Source organism: Ranitomeya imitator, chromosome 2 (genome assembly GCF_032444005.1).
Source record: "Ranitomeya imitator isolate aRanImi1 chromosome 2, aRanImi1.pri, whole genome shotgun sequence".
In the NCBI taxonomy this organism is placed as follows: Eukaryota; Metazoa; Chordata; class Amphibia; order Anura; family Dendrobatidae; genus Ranitomeya; species Ranitomeya imitator.
In genome coordinates this window covers 392,653,108-392,674,502 of record NC_091283.1, presented here as the reverse complement: position 1 = coordinate 392,674,502, position 21,395 = coordinate 392,653,108, and the positions used below count along the sequence as shown (strand labels likewise).

The window sequence follows — 21,395 nt, the reverse complement described above, 5'->3', positions numbered from 1 at the left end:
GTGAGGAGTCTGTAGTGTGTTTTTGTGATGACTCTGTAGTGTCTCTGTGATACTTGTGTGTGTGAAGTATCTGTAATGTGTGTGATATTAGTGTGTGAGATATCTGTAGTGTGTCTGTGATATGTGTGTGTGAGTGAGAGAGAGATATTAGTGTGTGTGAGGTATCTAATGTGTGTGATACTTGTATGTGTGAGGTATCTGTAGTGTGTGTGTGTGTGTGTGTGTGTGGTATATGTAGTGTGTGTGTGTGTATGTTTGAGGTATATGCAGTGTGTGTGAGGTATATGCAGTGTGTGTGTATATATGTTTGAGGTATATGCAGTGTGTGTGAGGTATATGCAGTGTGTGTATGTGTGGTATATGTAGTATGTGTGTGTTTTCTGTAGTGTGTGTGTGGTATCTGTAGTGTGTGTGTGTATGTGTGAGGTATCTGTAGTGTGCGTGTGTTATCTGTAGTGTGTCTGTGACATTTGTGTGTGTGTGACGTATCTGTAGTGTGTGAGGTATCTGTAGTGTGTGCTTGTGAGGTATCTGTAGTGTGTCTGTGATACTTGTGTGTGTGTGTGAAGTATCTGTTATGTGTGAGGTATCTGTTGTAGGCCTAAAGCATTTCCTTCAAAGTGAACCTGATACAGTACCTCAGAGATTACCTGATACATTCTGCCCAATCTATCTTGCTAGAGACTGAGCCGCACGGCTGACTAGTCTTATAAGTGGCCTACGTGCGCGTATAGGCAGAGGCTTGTCAGTCACTGTCAGCGGGCGGGGAGAAGCCGTCAGGGAGCAGCCAATACGGCTAATCACCAATGTGGCTCTTTCCCTGGAGGCCACTATGTCTGTTTTTCTCTGAAATGCTGCAGCGTTTCAAAGTAAAACATACAGTTAGGGCCAGAAATATTTGGACAGTGACACAATTTTCGCGAGTTGGGCTCTGCATGCCACCACATTGGATTTGAAATGAAACCTCTACAACAGAATTCAAGTGCAGATTGTAACGTTTAATTTGAAGGGTTGAACAAAAATATCTGATAAAAAATGTAGGAATTGTACACATTTCTTCACAAACACTCCACATTTTAGGAGGTCAAAAGTAATTGGACAAATATACATAACCCAAACAAAATATTTTTATTTTCAATATTTTGTTGCAAATCCTTTGGAGGCAATCACTGCCTTAAGTCTGGAACCCATGGACATCACCAAACGCTGGGTTTCCTCCTTCTTAATGCTTTGCCAGGCCTTTACAGCCGCAGCCTTCAGGTCTTGCTTGTTTGTGGGTCTTTCCGTCTTAAGTCTGGATTTGAGCAAGTGAAATGCATGCTCAATTGGGTTTAGATCTGGAGATTGACTTGGCCATTGCAGAATGTTCCACTTTTTGGCACTCATGAACTCCTGGGTAGCTTTGGCTGTATGCTTGGGGTCATTGTCCATCTGTACTATGAAGCGCCGTCCAATCAACTTTGCAGCATTTGGCTGAATCTGGGCTGAAAGTATATCCCGGTACACTTCAGAATTCATCCGGCTACTCTTGTCTGCTCTTATGTCATCAATAAACACAAGTGACCCAGTGCCATTGAAAGCCATGCATGCCCATGCCATCACGTTGCCTCCACCATGTTTTACAGAGGATGTGGTGTGCCTTGGATCATGTGCCGTTCCCTTTCTTCTCCAAACTTTTTTCTTCCCATCATTCTGGTACAGGTTGATCTTTGTCTCATCTGTCCATAGAATACTTTTCCAGAACTGAGCTGGCTTCTTGAGGTGTTTTTCTGCAAATTTAACTCTGGCCTGTCTATTTTTGGTATTGATGAATGGTTTGCATCTAGATGTGAACCCTTTGTATTTACTGTCATGGAGTCTTCTCTTTACTGTTGACTTAGAGACAGATACACCTACTTCACTGAGAGTGTTCTGGACTTCAGTTGATGTTGTGAACGGGTTCTTCTTCACCAAATTAAGTATGCGGCGATCATCCACCACTGTTGTCATCCGTGGACGCCCAGGCCTTTTTGAGTTCCCAAGCTCACCAGTCAATTCCTTTTTTCTCAGAATGTACCCAACTGTTGATTTTGCTACTCAAAGCATGTCTGCTATCTCTCTGATGGATTTTTTCTTTTTTTTCAGCCTCAGGATGTTCTGCTTCACCTCAATTGAGAGTTCCTTTGACCGCATGTTGTCTGCTCACAGCAACAGCTTCCAAATGCAAAACCACACACCTGGAATCCACCCCTGACCTTTTAACTACTTCAATGATTACAGGTTAACGAGGGAGACGCCTTCAGAGTTAATTGCAGCCCTTAGAGTCCATTGTCCAAATACTTTTGGTCCCTTGAAAAAGAGGACGCTATGCATTACAGAGCTATGATTCCTAAACCCTTTCTCCGATTTGGATGTGGAAACTATCATATTACAGCTGGGAGTGTGCACTTTCAGCCCATATTATATATATAATTGTATTTCTGAACATGTTTTTGTAAACAGCTAAAATAACAAAACTTGTGTCACTGTCCAAATATTTCTGGCCCTAACTGTACATGGCCGAGATCGTACAGCCAGTGCATGATACATGCTGCTCACGGTTTGGGCAGCATTTGTCAGGTTCACTTTTAGCAACAAGGAGCCAATCCCGTAAAGTGTTTACACCAGTTTTTTGAAAAAAAATAAATAAATAAATAAATAAATAAATAAAACTTTGAAGAGAAGGGATTTTTTTTTTTACAAAGTGTGAAGTTATGCAAAAATGTTGCAATTTTTGGTATTTTCATGCCAGTCCCAGCAGCTCCTCCAAAGTGAAGGGCGGAGAGGAATTGGTGGTGGCCACCAAATTCATCAACAGTTATGCCGTCAGGGAATCTGATAAAGCGATAATGGAAGAATTGAAGGTAGCGGAGGCTGCATTGAATGATCTGCGCTCACAGGACACCATAAAACGTATGAAGAAGGCTCAGGAGGAGGTGAATAAGTTACACTTACGTAGAGCAGAAAGGACAAGGAATTTCCAAAGAGAGGCATTTTATGCGGAGGGAGAGAAAGTGGGGCATCTGCTGTCGGTGGTGGCATCGGCGCAAAGGGAATCGGCACATGTACATGCCCTAGAATTGGAAAATGGCAGTATTGTTACACAGGGGGCCCAAATTATGGAAGGATTTAAGGGTTTTTACAGCAAACTATATACATCACGATTGGAACAGGGAGAAGAAGAAATTGACAGGTTCTTAGAGGTGGCAGACTTGCCTAGAATAGAGACAGAGGATAGAGACTGGTTGGATAGGCCGTTTACGGTGGAGGAATTGGAGGGGGCCTTGAGGTCCATGGCGGGAGGGAAGGCGCCGGGGGCGGACGGCATTCCTGTCGAAATATACGGCAACTTTGCTGAGGAGCTGATGGCTCAGTTGTTGGAGGTCTTTGAGGAGTCACTGGAGAGGGGTATATTGCCTGATTCCATGAGGGAGGCCATTATTGTGGTCATCCCCAAACCAGACAAGAACCCAAGATTGCCGGAGTCATATAGGCCGATATCACTCCTAACGACAGATGTCAAGATTCTGGCTAAGGCCCTGGCGAACAGGCTGACCCGGGTGATAGAAAAAGTGGTTCATTCGGACCAATCAGGCTTTATGCCTAATAAATCAACTGCCATTAACTTGAGAAGGCTATTTCTTAATATGCAAATACCGGCTGATAATGCTGGCAAGAGAGTGGTGGTTTCCCTCGATGCACACAAGGCCTTTGATAGTATAGAATGGCAATACCTGTGGTCGGTGCTGAGTCGTTGTGGGTTTGGGCCAGTCTTTGTGTCATGGGTGAGACTCCTATACTCCTCTCCGGTGGCCAAAATCAGGGTGAACAATATGATGTCAGACAGCTTTCAGCTTTTTAGAGGTACAAGGCAGGGGTGCCCGTTGTCCCCGCTGCTGTTTGCTTTGGCGGTGGAACCGCTGGCAGCGACTATCAGACGGTCTCAAATGGTGAAAGGGTTTTTATATGGGAAGATGGAGGAAAAAATCGCCTTATATGCAGATGACATACTGCTTTTCCTTGAGAGCTCTGGGGAACCACTAAGAAATGTAATAGCATTAATCGAGAGATTTGGGCAAATTTCAGGGCTAGTTATTAATTGGGACAAATCGAGCGTTATGCAGATAGATAGAGAAGTGGATTGTACAAGGGAGGTGGAAGAAGATACAAAATTAAGGGTGGTCACTCAGTTTAAATATTTGGGGATTCAGGTAGCTCTTCCCTTAACTAGATTTGAGGAACTTAATCTCGAGCCTTTAGTAACTAAGATACGCACTAAGATCTCAGCTTGGAGTAAGCTAAATTTGTCAGTGGTAGGAAGAGTAAATCTCCTTAAGATGGTGGTGATGCCTCAGATCCTGTATGTCCTACATAATTCTCCGGTATGGATCCCGATGAGAACATTCCGTAAGCTGAAATCGATATTTGGAGAGTTGGTGTGGGGAAAGAAGAGCCCGAGGATTAGGCAGGAGACTTTGCAGAGACCCAAAGATGAGGGGGGGCTTGCGTTACCCAACCCATGGTTATACTTTCTGGCTGCACAGAGCCAACATCTTAGGGGATGGGGGAAAGGGTTAGTGGAAGAAATGGGTCACAGTAGTCTGGTGCATATTAGCGGGGTATGGCCCTTGAGTTTGGGTCTGGAATCAGGACTATTTAGGAAATTGGGGAATGGCTTTCCCACCATGAATTTAATTCATAGAGTATGGCAGATGCTGAAGCGTATTAGGGGAATTGGGGGCTTCACGGAATTTTCACCTATCTGGGATAACTCATCTCTTCAAGAATTTAACCATATGGAAGGAATGGGAGAATGGAGAGAAAAGGGTATTAGGCTATTAGGACAATTGATTCACAGTGGGAGTCTTAGATCTTATGATGCGCTTCGGCAGGAATTTCAGTTTCCGGGATTAAAATGGTATCAATATAGGAGAGTTCAGCACGCTTTTCAGGCACAGAGGAAGAGGGGGCCCATAGTGGTTCAGAAAGATCTCATGTTAGACTGTATTCTAAATAACAATGGAACAAAGGGGGCTATATCGGAAGTATATGGGGATTTACTACACACATTCTTGGAGGATTACCCGATTAAAGCTAGAGGAAAATGGGAGGCCGAACTGGGGGAAATAGACGATGACAAATGGGGGTCTATTCTGGAATACATACCTAAATTGTCAATGAGTGAGCCTGGGAGACTCTCGCAATTGTATGTGGTTAATAGGGCCTATAGGACACCTGACTTGTTGTTCAAAGCCGGAGTGAGATTGGATTCTGAGTGCCCTAGGTGCACTCAGACTGAGGCGGGTATGCTCCACATGTTGTGGGTGTGCCCCAGGCTCTTTTCATATTGGGTAGCAGTGTTGAACCAAATTGGAGTGCTTTATGGATGTGCGATTCCCAGGGATCCAGTGGTTTGTATACTTGGGTATGTGGAGGAGTTGTCGGCCGATGAAACTGCCAAAATGGCAATAGCTAGATTGCTCTTCGTTGCAAGGAAAGTGATTGCGAGATACTGGATTAGGGAGGAACCTCCAACCAGACGAGAATTTACCGCACAGGTGAATCATATTGTCCAGCTCGAAAAAAGCATTTATACCAAGAGGAATAGGATGGGGTTTTTTCAAAAGCTATGGCAGCCATGGCTAAATGGGAATGATTAAGAGGTTGTGGTAAATAATGTTAATAATACAATTTGTCTGTAATAAAAATGATCTTCTTGGGGAGGAGGGGGGAAAGTTGGGGTTGGTTATCTGAAGGAGGGAGGGGGGAGAAGGGGTATATTTTCTTGTTAAAATGAAAAACACAAATGCACTTTGTTGTATGAATAGATAACATTTATTATGTTCAATAAAAATTTATCTGATAAAAACAGTTATGCCGTCTCTGACTTAAGTAACAATTCTGGTGAATTGGTGTCTGTCTTAGCCCACCTCACACATTGATTCAAACTGATGTGCACAGTGCTATTCTTAATGAATCATCCCCTAAATCTTTAACCATAAAATCCACATCAAGAGTTCCATGTAAACATACTCTGAAAAAATCAATACTATAATTATTCTACAAGCCTGTGACTTCTCAGCATTTAGTGGTCACTACTCACCTGTGTGGTTATCTGTAGGAATCTCCTCTTTACACCGCTCATCACCCCTCGCATATGTCTCTGTAGTATTAATATGGGGCAGATCTTCACCCTGAAAGAAATATTGTAAAAGTCACAGACAGATGGGGAAGACGTTAGAAAAACAGAAAAGAACATCTAATGTGTATGATCAACGTTATACGGTCATCTCCTCCAAGTCTAAAATATACACTGAATATCCACTTTACTGGAGACACCTATCTAGCAGTACCTAGAATCTTCTTTGCCCTTCAGAACCTTAGCAATTAAAGGGGTTGTCCGGTCCAAACCTCTGTGAGACCAGCGTACGCACTGCGGTTTCAGACCCGGGAAAGGAGGGTAAGTATGCATTATACATACCCCGGGGCCAGTCGGAGTGGTCTCTCTCCATCATACACTAGACCAAAACCTCTCCTCTCTGTAGCTGGGCAGGGGACAGTTACAAAAGGTCAGCCCTGCAGCTGGGCAGGGGAGAGTTACACAGCGTCAGGCCTGAAACTGGGCAGGGGAGAGTTACAGAGGGTCAAGTCCTGTAGCTGGGCAGGGGAGAGTTACAGAGGGTCATCCCATAAGCTGGCCAGGGGAGAGAGTTAGAGGGTGAGCCCTGCAACTGGGCAGAAGAGAGTTACAGAGGGTGAGCCCAGCAGCTGGGCAGGGGAGAGTTACAGAGGGTGAGCCCTGCAGCTGGGCAGGGGAGAGTTACAGAGGGTGAGCCCAGCAGCTGGGCAGGGGAGAGTTACAGAGGGTGAGCCCAGCAGCTGGGCAGGGGAGAGTTACAGAGGGTGAGCCCAGCAGCTGGGCAGGGGAGAGTTACAGAGGGTGAGCCCAGCAGCTGGGCAGAAGAGAGTTACAGAGGGTGAGCCCAGCAGCTGGGCAGGGGAGAGTTACAGAGGGTGAGCCCAGCAGCTGGGCAGGGGAGAGTTACAGAGGGTGAGCCCTGCAGCTGGGCAGAAGAGAGTTACAGAGGGTGAGCCCAGCAGCTGGGCAGGGGAGAGTTACAGAGGGTGAGCCCAGCAGCTGGGCAGGGGAGAGTTACAGAGGGTGAGCCCTGCAGCTGGGCAGGGGATAGTTACAGAGGGTCAGCCCTGCAGCTGGACAGGGGAGTTACAGAGGGTGAGCCCTGCAGCTGGACAGGGGAGTTACAGAGGGTGAGCCCTGCAGCTGGGCAGGGGAGAGTTACAGAGGGTCAGCCCCGCAGCTTGACAGGGGAGTTACAGAGGGTCAGCCCTGCAGCTGGGCAGGGGAGAGTTACAGAGGGTCATCCCATAAGCTGGCCAGGGGAGAGAGTTACAGAGGGTGAGCCCTGCAGCTGGGCAGAAGAGAGTTACAGAGGGTGAGCACTGCAGCTGGGCAGGGGAGAGTTACAGAGGGTGAGCCCTGCAGCTGGGCAGGGGATAGTTACAGAGGGTCAGCCCTGCAGCTGGACAGGGGAGTTACAGAGGGTCAGCCCTGCAGCTGGGCAGGGGAGAGTTACAGAGGGTCAGCCCTGCAGCTGGGCAGGGGAGAGTTACAGAGGGTCAGCCCTGCAGCTGGGCAGGGGAGAGTTACAGAGGGTCAACCCTGCAGCTGGGCAGGGGAGAGTTACAGAGGGTCAACCCTGCAGCTGGGCTGGGGAGAGTTACAGAGGGTCAGATCTGCAGCTGGGAGGAGACTTGGCAGATATATAGATATATACACTGTATATATATATATATATATATATATATATATATATATATATATACATACATACATACACACTGTAGTTGTAGTGTAAATTTCCTATGTGGGGCTCTGTAGACTGAGGTTGTGGCACCATTTACTGCTCATTGCTGACACTTGAGACATGATATTAGGTATGAAGAAAAATCTGCAAGAGAGGAGAGGCTTGATCTATGAATAGAGTGTCCCAAAAAAAAAAAGAAAAAAAAGAGTAGACTGTGGCACCAGTTCACACTACTGCAAATCCCATGCAAGGAGAGGAGATCCCACATAGAAGAGCTTCAGCAGCTGAATGAATGGTACAAGGTGATCTGCATAAATGTAAACAGTATTCAAAGTATGTGAAAGATGTTATCTGGCACTCTCCATTGCGAAAATTGTGCTAGTCCTTTATTCGATTTCATGGTTTCTGGACATAAAAAGTGACGAGCAGGTTACAGGGGCATGCGGGGAGAGACAGAGTAGACATCTCTGGTGAGTGCCGCTTAACTTCTTTCACACACTTTGGTCTATGAATACACCCCTGTGTGTTGTGAAGAGTTCAGTTGTAGATTGAGAGTTGAAGAGAGAAGTGAGAGATTGGGAAGCAAGAAGGCCGAACCAGGGTGTGTGTGATAAGGAAGGATGGGGACAGTGTGCTTCTAACCTGATCCCGATACTTGGCTGAGAAACTAGACTGCAGCTGTCAGGACCTGGTACCAGGTAAGGAACAAGCAACTCTGCTGCTACTGAACTGGATGTCCAGAAAGATAGCCGAGGGCCTGTGATGACCCTGAGATGGCGAGTACAGAGGCTAAGTGTAAGGCTGGGGTCACACTAGCAATGAATATGGACAAGTGCTATGCAGCAAAAAATGCATAGCATTCGGACTAGTATTCATCTATGAGGCACCTCACATCAGCCAAGCCGCAGCTCGCTCGCACCCATATAAGCCTATGGGTGCGAGTGAGACAACGCACATCTCTATGATATCATCTGAGTGATGTGCGATATACGCTGACCCCGGCAATGGAGGAGATGGAGAAATTTATTTCTCCGCCTCCTCCGCAGCTGTGCTCCGATCCGCTTGATGCGAGAGCCTCAGCGCACAGACGCATGGCACTTGGCTCCCACTCGCAGCAGAGCAGGAGCCAAGGGTCGTTAGCATATCCAATCCGATGCTTTTGCATCGAATGCCATAGAGCTAGTGTGACCCCGGCCTTACCCTCTCCTAGTGTATCCTCACCCACCCCCTGCAGACTGTGAGCCCTCCCGGGCAGGGTCCTCCCTCCTTATGTACTCGTGTGCCTTGTTATCTGCTCATGTTTAATGTATTTGTCTATATTTGCCCCGTATTCACATGTAAAGCGCCATGGAATAAATGGCGCTATAAAAATGTATAATAATAATAATAGTTGCAGTTTAGAAAAGTCTAGATAGCCAAGCCAGTACTCGGCTTGTACAGAGGCACTGGACTGAATGGAAAAGAAGTCAACGAAAGTACAGAAGGAAAGCCAAAAACAACTAATAACTACAGGATATTGTATAAAATATGTGCCACTGCCTAAAACTGTTAAGTAACTGTTGTTGTTGGTAGCTGAGAATTTTATTTAGAAGTCATGTACCTGCTATTCTCTCTTTCTTATTTATATATATATATATATATATATATATATATATATATATACAGTACAGACCAAAAGTTTGGACAAACCATCTCATTTAAAGATTTTTCTGTATTTTCATGACTATGAAAATTGTAAATTCACACTGAAAGCATCAAAACTATGAATTAACACATGTGGAATTATATACTTAACAAAAAAGTGTGAAACAACTGAAATTATGTCTTATATTCTAGGTTCTTCAAAGTAGCCACCTTTTGCTTTGACGACTGCTTTGCACACTCTTGGCATTCTCTTGATGAGCTTCAAGAGGTAGTCACAGGGAATGGTTTTCACTTTACAGGGGTGCCCTGTCAGGTTTAATAAGTGGAATTTCTTGCCTTATAAATGGGGTTGGGACCATCAGTTGTGTTGTGCAGAAGTCTGGTGGATACACAGCTGATTGTCCTGTCTTACTAAATAGACTGTTAGAATTTGTATCATGGCAAGAAAAAAGTAGCTAAGCAAAGAAAAACAAGTGGCCATCTTTACTTTAAGAAATGAAGGTCAGTCAGTCCGAAAAATTGGGAAAACTTTGAAAGTGTCTCCAATTGCAGTGGCAAAAACCATCAAGCTCTACAAAGAAACTGGCTCACATGAGGACCGCCCCAGGAAAAGAAGACCAAGAGTCACCTCTGCTTCTGAGGATAAGTTTATCCGAGTCACCAGCCTCAGAAATCGCAGGTTAACAGCATCTCAGATTAGAGACCAGATCAATGCCACACAGCGTCCTAGCAGCAGACACATCTCTACAACAACTGTTAAGAGGAGACTTTGTGCAGCAGGCCTTCATGGTAAAATAGCTGCTAGGAAACCACTGCTAAGGACAGGCAACAAGCAGAAGAGACTTGTTTGGGCTAAAGAACACAAGGAAGGGACATTAGACCAGTGGAAATCTGTGCTTTGGTCTGATGAGTCCAAATTTGAGATCTTTGGTTCCAACCACCGTGTCTTTGTGCGACGCAGAAAAGGTGAACGGATGGACTCTACATGCCTGGTTCCCACCGTGAAACATGGAGGAGGAGGTGTGATGGTGTGGGGCTGCTTTGCTGGTGACACTGTTGGGGATTTATTCAAAATTGAAGGCATACTGAACCAGCATGGCTACCACAGCATCTTGCAGCGGCATGCTATTCCATGCGGTTTGCGTTTAGTTGGCCCATCATTTATTTTTCAACAGGACAATGACCCCAAACACACTTCCAGGCTGTGTAAGGGCTATTTGACCAAGAAGGAGAGTGATGGGGTGCTATGCCAGATGACCTGGCCTCCACAGTCACCAGACCTGAACCCAATCGAGATGGTTTGGGGTGAGCTGGACCGCAGAGTGAAGGCAAAAGAGCCAACAAAAGCTAAGCATCTCTGGGAACTCCTTCAAGGTTGTTGGAAGACCATTCCCGGTGGCTACCTCTTGAAGTTCATCAAGAGAATGCCAAGAGTGTTCAAAGCAGTCATCAAAGCAAAAGGTGGCTACTTTGAAGAACCTAGAATATAAGACATAATTTCAATTGTTTCACACTTTTTTGTTGAGTATATAATTCCACATGTGTTAATTCATAGTTTTGATACCTTCAGTGTGAATGTACAATTTTCATGGTCATGAAAATACAGAAGAATCTTTAAATGAGGTGTGTCCAAACCTTTTGGTCTGTATATATATATTCACACACACATATCTGGGTGATCTGATGATCTATAAAGTAATACCAACAACTCCCCTCCTCAGGTAGCCATTTCACTGATGTCGTTATAAGACACCTCTACCCTTACCCATACAACCGATACATTGGAGGCATTTTAGCATGAATTATTTTTAAAGCACCCATATTTCCAGGGTGCTGTACATGTGAATAAAGGATTACATGCAAAACATACAGTATATAGAGAAACTTTTAAGGGACAGAGGACCCTACCCACAAAGGCTTACCGTCTACAGGGTATTGGGGAAAAAGACAATAGGTCAGGGAAGGAAGCAATCCATGACTAAACAACAAGGGTCACGTAGTCATGGTAGGGGTCATTATCCTTGTACCATAGTAAACAGTAGCCTTAAAGGGAACCTGTCACCCCCTGGCGTTTTTAACTAAAAGAGCCACCTTGTGCAGCACTAATGCTGCATTCTGTGAAGGTGGCTCTTATTTTTGTTCACCCTTCCAACGCTGCAATATCACTTTTTATAATTTGCCCGCCATACCTTTAGTCTGTCCGGCTGGCACGGAGAGGCTGAGTCATGGTTGGGAGGTGTTTGTGTCTGGTTAAATTTTTTTGCATCTCTACTATGAGGTTATATGTGATGATTTAAGATACGGCACAATTAGTAAGCCTATTGTTAAAATACTATTCCATATATCTCTGCTCACAGCTTCACCTTAGTTATAAAAGGTATCAGGACTCATACTAAAAGGAATCCTGAAACAAGAACAAATTGGTATATGAAAATATTGGTATATACCTATGCAGGTGTTTATTTAGCAGTTTTAAAGCACATTAGCACTTTAATTATACTGGTGTTGGTGATGGTGTTTCTTTGTTAGTCCCCCTTAGGGTCTTAAGGGAGAGCCGTCGTCGAGTGGGGGCGCCATGTCGAATTTAGGGTGCCAACCTCCGCAGTAAGGTAGGGTGAGCAAGGGAGAGAGCATCCCCTCACTTTATATACCTCTATCCTTTTTAGTGTTAAGTTATATTGTTAAGATTAACTATTGTCTCCGGACCCTTTTTTTAGGTCATTTTTACCTAATAGAATAAAAGTTATATTTTAGGGGCATTTTTTTGGTTCTTTTTTGGTTGATAAAACCTTCTCTCCATCTACCTGATGATCCTGAGGAATATCAGGATTTTCTTGTTTACAGTCCTGTGAAAGAAGATGATGGGGACATCTCTCTGGTGCTGTCCTCTCACTGGATAGAACTGGAGGAAACACATACAGGGACAGAATTCATTCTTTACATACAGATAATTATAGGCCGTGTGTATTTAGTCCTGTCTATTACCTGGTGATGTGAGGGGCTGGGGAACCTCCATCATGACGTCCTTGTACAGATCTTTGTGTCCTTCTAAATACTCCCACTCCTCCATGGAGAAATAGACAGCGACATCCTGACACCTTATAGGAACCTGCCACATACAATGATACCGTCATCCCCGGATCCCTCCATAGTGTTACTGTATAATGTCCCAGCATTCCCACCAGTGTCACCTCTCCAGTCAGCAGCTCAATCATCTTGTAGGTGAGTTCTAGGATCTTCTGGTCATTGATGTCCTCATGTATAAGGGGGTGAGGTGGAGGTCCTGTGATTGGGCTCAGGGGTCTTCCCCATCCCTCAGACACAGGGTCCCGACAGCGCTCACTAGAGGTCTTCTTCACTACTGTGTAATCCTGGTTATGGAGAGACACATTAATAAATCTCACTACAGACATTCCCAGAGTCCTCACCTCTCCAGTTCTGTCCATCTGTTATCCCCATAGATAAGTACAATCTAATGTCGCATCATGGGCATCTCTCACCTCTCCAGTAAGCCGGAAGAGGATCTCTAGGTTGAGGTGTAATATCCTCTCCGCCATCTTGTTCCTGTCCCTATCCATCCTTGACAGTCAGTCGGGAGAATTCTCTTATATAGAAGATCTCCACTGACAGGATCCGATATTGTAGGGACCTAAATAGGGAGAAGATGACAATGTAACATCATAAAGATCCAATGTAAGAAATCTAGGTTTGATCGATTAGCTTTGCATATATGCTTATCCGGATAACGATAGTGCTTCCTTCCCAAATAGCTGCATCAGGAATCCGGATACCTGGAGTGATCCCGATAATCAGCTGTTACGAGCCGCAGCTGCATGTGTTGCGGCTGTGTAACAGTCACAACACACAGACTCTCCATGCATAGACCTCCACCTGCAGAGGCGCACACTAGGTATATAGCTGTGACTGAATTCTAGTGATTGATAGGCTTTCTCATGTGAAGCCGGCTGTATCCTAATGTGCAGAGTCCCGGTGCCCCCCAATACTGAGTCCTGTCCTCTCTATCACACAGTCCCTGCTCCCCCATTACCGCTCACCAGTGCAGACTTCTCCCTTCAGCTCTTACATGTGGAGCCGGCTGTACCCTAATGTGCAGAGTCCCGGTGCCCCCCCAGGACTGAGTCCTGTCTCCTCTATCACACAGTCCCTGCTCCCCCATTACCGCTCACCAGTGCAGACTTCTCCCCTCAGCTCTTACATGTGGATCCGGCTGTACCCTAATGTGCAGAGTCCCGGTGCCCCCCAGGACTGAGTCCTGTCCCCTCTATCACACAGTCCCTGGTCCCCCATTACCGCTCACCAGTGCAGACTTCTCCCTTCAGCTCTTACATGTGGAGCCGGCTGTACCCTAATGTGCAGAGTCCCGGTGCCCCCAGGACTGACTCCTGTCCCCTCTATCACACAGTCCCTGCTCCCCCATTACCGCTCACCAGTGCAGACTTCTCCCTTCAGCTCTTACATGTGGAGCCGGCTGTAGCCTAATGTGCAGAGTCCTGGTGCCCCCCAGGACTGAGTCCTGTCCCCTCTATCACACAGTCCCTGCCCCCCATTACCGCTCACCAGTGCAGACTTCTCCCTTCAGCTCTTACATGTGGAGCCGGCTGTACCCTAATGTGCAGAGTCCCGGTGCCCCCCAGGACTGAGCCCTGTCCCCTCTATCACACAGTCCCTGCCCCCCATTACCGCTCACCAGTGCAGACTTCTCGCTTCAGCTCTTACATGTGGAGCCGGCTGTACCCTAATGTGCAGAGTCCCGGTGCCCCCCAGGACTGAGTCCTGTCCCCTCTATCACACAGTCCCTGCCCCCCCATTACCGCTCACCAGTGCAGACTTCTCCCTTCAGCTCTTACATGTGGAGTCGGCTGTACCCTAATGTGCAGAGTCCCGGTGCCCCCCAGGACTGAGGCCTGTCCCCTCTATCACACAGTCCCTGCTCCCCCATTACCGCTCACCAGTGCAGACTTCTCCCTTCAGCTTTTACATGTGGAGCCGGCTGTACCCTAATGTGCAGAGTCCCGGTGCCCCCCCAGGACTGAGTCCTGTCCCCTCTATCACACAGTCCCTGCTCCCCCATTACCGCTCACCAGTGCAGACTTCTCCCTTCAGCTCTTACATGTGGAGCCGGCTGTACCCTAATGTGCAGAGTCCCGGTGCCCCCCAGGACTGAGTCCTGCCCCCTCTATCACACAGTCCCTACCCCCCCATTACCGCTCACCAGTGCAGACTTCTCCCTTCAGCTCTTACATGTGGAGCCGGCTGTACCCTAATGTGCAGAGTCCAGGTGCCCCCCAGGACTGAGTCCTGTCCCCTGTATCACACAGTCCCTGCCCCCCATTACCGCTCACCAGTGCAGACTTCTCCCTTCAGCTCTTACATGTGGAGCCGGCTGTACCCTAATGTGCAGAGTCCCGGTGCCCCCCAGGACTGAGTCCTGTCCCCTCTATCACACAGTCCCTGCTCCCCCATTACCACTCACCAGTGCAGACTTCTCCCTTCAGCTCTTACATGCGGAGCTGGCTGTACCCTAATGTGCAGAGTCCCGGTGCCCCCCAGGACTGAGTCCTGTCCTCTCTATCACACAGTCCCTGCCCCCCCATTACCGCTCACCAGTGCAGACTTCTCCCTCCAGCTCTTACATGTGGAGTCGGCTGTACCCTAATGTGCAGACTCCCGGTGCCCCCCAGGACTTAGTCCTGTCCCCTCTATCACACAGTCCCTGCTCCCCCATTACCGCTCACCAGTGCAGACTTCTCCCTTCAGCTCTTACATGTGGAGCCAGCTGTACCCTAATGTGCAGAGTCCAGGTGCCCCCCAGGACTGAGTCCTGTCCCCTCTATCACACAGTCCCTGCCCCCCATTACCGCTCACCAGTGCAGACTTCTCCCTTCAGCTCTTACATGTGGAGCCGGCTGTACCCTAATGTGCAGAGTCCCGGTGCCCCCCAGGACTGAGTCCTGTCCTCTCTATCACACAGTCCCTGCTCCCCCATTACCGCTCACCAGTGCAGACTTCTCCCTTCAGCTCTTACATGTGGAGCCGGCTGTACCCTAATGTGCAGAGTCCTGGTGCCCCCCAGGACTGAGTCCTGTCCCCTCTATCACACAGTCCCTGCTCCCCCATTACCGCTCACCAGTGCAGACTTCTCCCTTCAGCTCTTACATGTGGAGCCGGCTGTACCCTAATGTGCAGAGTCCTGGTGCCCCCCAGGACTGAGTCCTGTCCCCTCTATCACACAGTCCTGCTCCCCATTACCGCTCACCAGTGCAGACTTCTCCCTTCAGCTCTTACATGTGGAGCCGGCTCTACCCTAATGTGTAGAGTCCCGGTGCCCCCCAGGACTGAGTCCTGTCCTCTCTATCACACAATCCCTGCCCCCCCATTACCGCTCACCAGTGCAGACTTCTCCCTTCAGCTCTTACATGTGGAGCTGGCTGTACCCTAATGTGCAGAGTCCCGGTGCCCCCCAGGACTGAGTCCTGTCCCCTCTATCACACAGTCCCTGCCCCCCATTACCGCTCACCAGTGCAGACTTCTCCTCCAGCTCTTACATGTGGAGCCGGCTGTACCCTAATGTGCAGAGTCCCGGTGCCCCCCAGGACTGAGTCCTGTCCTCTCTATCACACAGTCCCTGCTCCCCCATTACCGCTCACCAGTGTAGACTTCTCCCTTCAGCTCTTACATGTGGAGCCGGCTGTACCCTAATGTGCAGAGTCCCGGTGCCCCCCAGGACTGAGTCCTGTCCCCTCTATCACACAGTCCCTGCTCCCCCATTACCGCTCACCAGTGCAGACTTCTCCCCTCAGCTCTTACATGTGGAGCCGGCTGTACCCTAATGTGCAGAGTCCCGGTGCCCCCCAGGACTGAGTCCTGTCCCCCCTATCACACAGTCCCTGCTCCCCCATTACCGCTCACCAGTGCAGACTTCTCCCTTCAGCTCTTACATGTGGAGCCGGCTGTACCCTAATGTGCAGAGTGCCGGTGCCCCCCAGGACTGAGTCCTGTCCCCCCTATCACACAGTCCCTGCTCCCCCATTACCGCTCACCAGTGCAGACTTCTCCCCTCAGCTCTTACATGTGGAGCCGGCTGTACCCTAATGTGCAGAGTCCCGGTGCCCCCCAGGACTGAGTCCTGTCCCCCCTATCACACAGTCCCTGCTCCCCCATTACCGCTCACCAGTGCAGACTTCTCCCTTCAGCTCTTACATGTGGAGCCGGCTGTACCCTAATGTGCAGAGTGCCGGTGCCCCCCAGGACTGAGTCCTGTCCCCCCTATCACACAGTCCCTGCTCCCCCATTACCGCTCACCAGTGCAGACTTCTCCCTTCAGCTCTTACATGTGGAGCCGGCTGTACCCTAATGTGCAGAGTCACGGTGCCCCCCAGGACTGAGTCCTGTCCCCTCTATCACACAGTCCCTGCTCCCCCATTACCGCTCACCAGTGCAGACTTCTCCCTTCAGCTCTTACATGTGGAGCCGGCTGTACCCTAATGTGCAGAGTCCCGGTGCCCCCCAGGACTGAGTTCTGTCCCCTCTATCACACAGTCCCTGCTCCCCCATTACCGCTCACCAGTGCAGACTTCTCCCTTCAGCTCTTACATGTGGAGCCGGCAGTACCCTAATGTGCAGAGTCCCGGTGCCCCCCAGGACTGAGTCCTGTCCCCTCTATCACACAGTCCCTGCTCCACCATTACCGCTCACCAGTGCAGACTTCTCCCTTCAGCTCTTACATGTGGAGCCGGCTGTACCCTAATGTGCAGAGTCCCTGTGCCCCCCAGGACTGAGTCCTGTCCCCTCTATCACACAGTCCCTGCTCCCCCATTACCGCTCACCAGTGCAGACTTCTCCCCTCAGCTCTTACATGTGGAGCCGGCTGTACCCTAATGTGCAGAGTCCCGGTGCCCCCCAGGACTGAGTCCTGTCCCCACTATCACACAGCCCCTGCTCCCCCATTACCGCTCACCAGTGCAGACTTCTCCCTTCAGCTCTTACATGTGGAGCCGGCTGTAGCCTAATGTACAGAGTCCCGGTGCCCCCCAGGACTGAGTCCTGTCCCCTCTATCACACAGTCCCTGCTCCCCCATTACCGCTCACCAGTGCAGACTTCTCCCTTCAGCTCTTACATGTGGAGCCGGCTGTACCCTAATGTGCAGAGTCCCGGTGCCCCCCAGGACTGAGTCATGTCCCCTCTATCACACAGTCCCTGCCCCCCATTACCGCTCACCAGTGCAGACTTCTCCCTTCAGCTCTTACATGTGGAGCCGGCTGTACCCTAATGTGCAGAGTCCCGGTGCCCCCCAGGACTGAGTCCTGTCCCCTCTATCACACAGTCCCTGCTCCCCCATTACCGCTCACCAGTGCAGACTTCTCCCTTCAGCTCTTACATGTGGAGCCGGCTGTACCCTAATGTGCAGAGTCCCGGTGCCCCCCAGGACTGAGTCCTGTCCCCTCTATCACACAGTCCCTGCTCCCCCATTACCGCTCACCAGTGCAGACTTCTCCCTTCAGCTCTTACATGTGGAGCCGGCTGTACCCTAATGTGCAGAGTCCCGGTGCCCCCCAGGACTGAGTCCTGTCCCCTCTATCACACAGTCCCTGCTCCCCCATTACCGCTCACCAGTGCAGACTTCTCCCTTCAGCTCTTACATGTGGAGCCGGCTGTACCCTAATGTGCAGAGTCCTGGTGCCCCCCAGGACTGAGTCCTGTCCCCTCTATCACACAGTCCCTGCCCCCCCATTACCGCTCACCAGTGCAGACTTCTCCCTTCAGCTCTTACATGTGGAGCCGGCTGTACCCTAATGTGCAGAGTCCCGGTGCCCCCGAGGACTGAGTCCTGTCCCCCTATCACACAGTCCTGCTCCCCCATTACCGCTCACCAGTGCAGACTTCTCCCTTCAGCTCTTACATGTGGAGCCGGCTGTACCCTAATGTGCAGAGTCCCGGTGCCCCCCAGGACTGAGTCCTGTCCCCTCTATCACACAGTCCCTGCTCCCCCATTACCGCTCACTAGTAACATAGTAACATAGTAACATAGTTAGTAAGGCCGAAAAAAGACATTTGTCCATCCAGTTCAGCCTATATTCCATCATAATAAATACCCAGATCTACGTCCTTCTACAGAACCTAATAATTGTATGATACAATATTGTTCTGCTCCAGGAAGACATCCAGGCCTCTCTTGAACCCCTCGACTGAGTTCGCCATCACCACCTCCTCAGGCAAGCAATTCCAGATTCTCACTGCCCTAACAGTAAAGAATCCTCTTCTATGTTGGTGGAAAAACCTTCTCTCCTCCAGACGCAAAGAATGCCCCCTTGTGCCCGTCACCTTCCTTGGTATAAACAGATCCTCAGCGAGATATTTGTATTGTCCCCTTATATACTTATACATGGTTATTAGATCGCCCCTCAGTCGTCTTTTTTCTAGACTAAATAATCCTAATTTCGCTAATCTATCTGGGTATTGTAGTTCTCCCATCCCCTTTATTAATTTTGTTGCCCTCCTTTGTACTCTCTCTAGTTCCATTATATCCTTCCTGAGCACCGGTGCCCAAAACTGGACACAGTACTCCATGTGCGGTCTAACTAGGGATTTGTGCACACTAGTGCAGACTTCTCCCTTCAGCTCTTACATGTGGAGCCGGCTGTACCCTAATGTGCAGAGTCCCGGTGCCCCCCCAGGACTGAGTCCTGTCCCCTCTATCACACAGTCCCTGCTCCCCCATTACCGCTCACCAGTGCAGACTTCTCCCTTCAGCTCTTACATGTGGAGCCGGCTGTACCCTAATGTGCAGAGTCCCGGTGCCCCCCAGGACTGAGTCCTGTCCCCTCTATCACACAGTCCCTGCCCCCCATTACCGCTCACCAGTGCAGACTTCTCCCTCCAGCTCTTACATGTGGAGCCGGCTGTACCCTAATGTGCAGAGTTCCGGTGCCCCCCAGGACTGAGTCCTGTCCCCTCTATCACACAGTCCCTGCTCCCCCATTACCGCTCACCAGTGCAGACTTCTCTCTTCAGCTCTTACATGTCACCATTTTCAACAATTCAGAAAACCCTTCACTTACTAGTACAAGCCCCCATCCTGCTCCTCCCCCATGTGACTGATCACATGACAGTGAGGTCATCACAGGTCCTGGAAGCAGAACTACAAAGGGTCACAGAATAGAGAGAGGGAGAAACTTTCCTCAGCAGCAGGCAAATGTTTCTAACCTCCTAGCCCCCTCACCCCCCGGAAAAAGACATTTCCCACTGCTTTCTGAAATGTCAGAGGGGGCATAAGGGCAATGAGGGGCATTCAGCAGACCCCCGAGACTGCAGGGCAGAGACCCAAATCCAGGACTGTCCGCTGTTTCCGGGACGGTTGGGATCTATGGAGATATTTGTGTTCATCATTCACAGTCGGAGCAGATAGAACTTTCTCATGTTCCAGAATCTTCACTATACGACATTTGGCGTTTTGTGTCTGTAAGGCCGTGAATATCGTGAATACTGCATTTTTTTTTCCTTTTCTGCACATTTTCCTCATTCAACTACCCTTCTCTTGTTATTGCACATTCACTGTGGATTTTTATACCTTGTGACAGGGTCATTGTCGATGTAAGTGAGTGGAGATATGTATCACAAAGATTGCTATCTTCTGCATACCTCCCAACTTTTGAAGACGGGAAAGAGGGATAAAGTTTGCGGCGCGCAACGCGCGGCCACTTTTAGGCCACACCCATTCATAACTAGTCACACCCATATCCACGTCCCAACCACACAGATTTAGCACTGCTGATCACACTGTTTCATAAAAAATAATTATAACCAAAAAATATGGCCACACAGTGCTCCATACTCTATAATGGCTGCACATGATGCTCCATACTGTATAATGGCTGCACATGATGCTCCATACTGTATAATGGCCACACATGATGCTCCATACTGTATAATGGCCACACATAATGCTCCATACTGTATAATGACCGCACATGATGCTCCATACTGTATAATGGCCACACGATGCTCCATACTGTATAATGGGTACACATGATGCTCCATACCGTTTAATGGCCGCACATGATGCTCCATACTGTATAATGGCCACACATGATGCTCCATACTGTATAATGGCTGCACATGAAGCTCCATACTGTATAATGGCCACACATGATGCTCCATACTGTATAATGGCCACACATGATGCTCCATACTGTATAATGGCCACACATGATGCTCCATACTGTATAATGACCGCACATGATGCTCCATACTGTATAATGGGTACACATGATGCTCCATACTGTTTAATGGCCGCACATAGTAACATAGTAACATAGTTAGTAAGGCCGAAAAAAGACATTTGTCCATCCAGTTCAGCCTATATTTCATCATAATAAATCCCCAGATCTACGTCCTTCTACAGAACCTAATAATTGTATGATACAATATTGTTCTGCTCCAGGAAGACATCCAGGCCTCTCTTGAACCCCTCGACTGAGTTCGCCATCACCACCTCCTCAGGCAAGCAATTCCAGATTCTCACTGCCCTAACAGTAAAGAATCCTCTTCTATGTTGGTGGAAAAACCTTCTCTCCTCCAGACGCAAAGAATGCCCCCTTGTGCCCGTCACCTTCCTTGGTATAAACAGATCCTCAGCGAGATATTTGTATTGTCCCCTTATATACTTATACATGGTTATTAGATCGCCCCTCAGTCGTCTTTTTTCTAGACTAAATAATCCTAATTTCGCTAATCTATCTGGGTATTGTAGTTCTCCCATCCCCTTTATTAATTTTGTTGCCCTCCTTTGTACTCTCTCTAGTTCCATTATATCCTTCCTGAGCACCGGTGCCCAAAACTGGACACAGTACTCCATGTGTGGTCTAACTAGGGATTTGTACAGAGGC

The 21,395-nt window shown here is 48.5% G+C and overlaps 1 protein-coding gene across 2 annotated transcripts in view; it reads right to left on the bottom strand.

The window, feature by feature from the left end:
* Nucleotides 1-19,574, bottom strand: part of LOC138666998 (zinc finger protein 665-like) — a 42,313-nt gene extending 22,739 nt beyond the window's left edge. Inside the window, exons 1-6 of one of the 2 annotated variants that reach the window (XM_069755211.1) lie at nucleotides 19,500-19,574; nucleotides 12,989-13,137; nucleotides 12,680-12,859; nucleotides 12,474-12,597; nucleotides 12,293-12,390; nucleotides 6,122-6,212 (exon numbers count right to left, since the gene is read on the bottom strand). In XM_069755211.1, coding sequence (XP_069611312.1) covers nucleotides 6,122-6,212; nucleotides 12,293-12,390; nucleotides 12,474-12,597; nucleotides 12,680-12,859; nucleotides 12,989-13,066 — 571 coding nt within the window. In that variant the 5' untranslated portion in view covers nucleotides 13,067-13,137; nucleotides 19,500-19,574. Of the gene's footprint in view, nucleotides 1-6,121; nucleotides 6,213-12,292; nucleotides 12,391-12,473; nucleotides 12,598-12,679; nucleotides 12,860-12,988; nucleotides 13,138-19,492 lie in introns of both variants that reach the window. The other variant, XM_069755212.1, reaches the window with a different exon arrangement.
* Nucleotides 19,575-21,395: the final 1,821 nt, after the last annotated feature.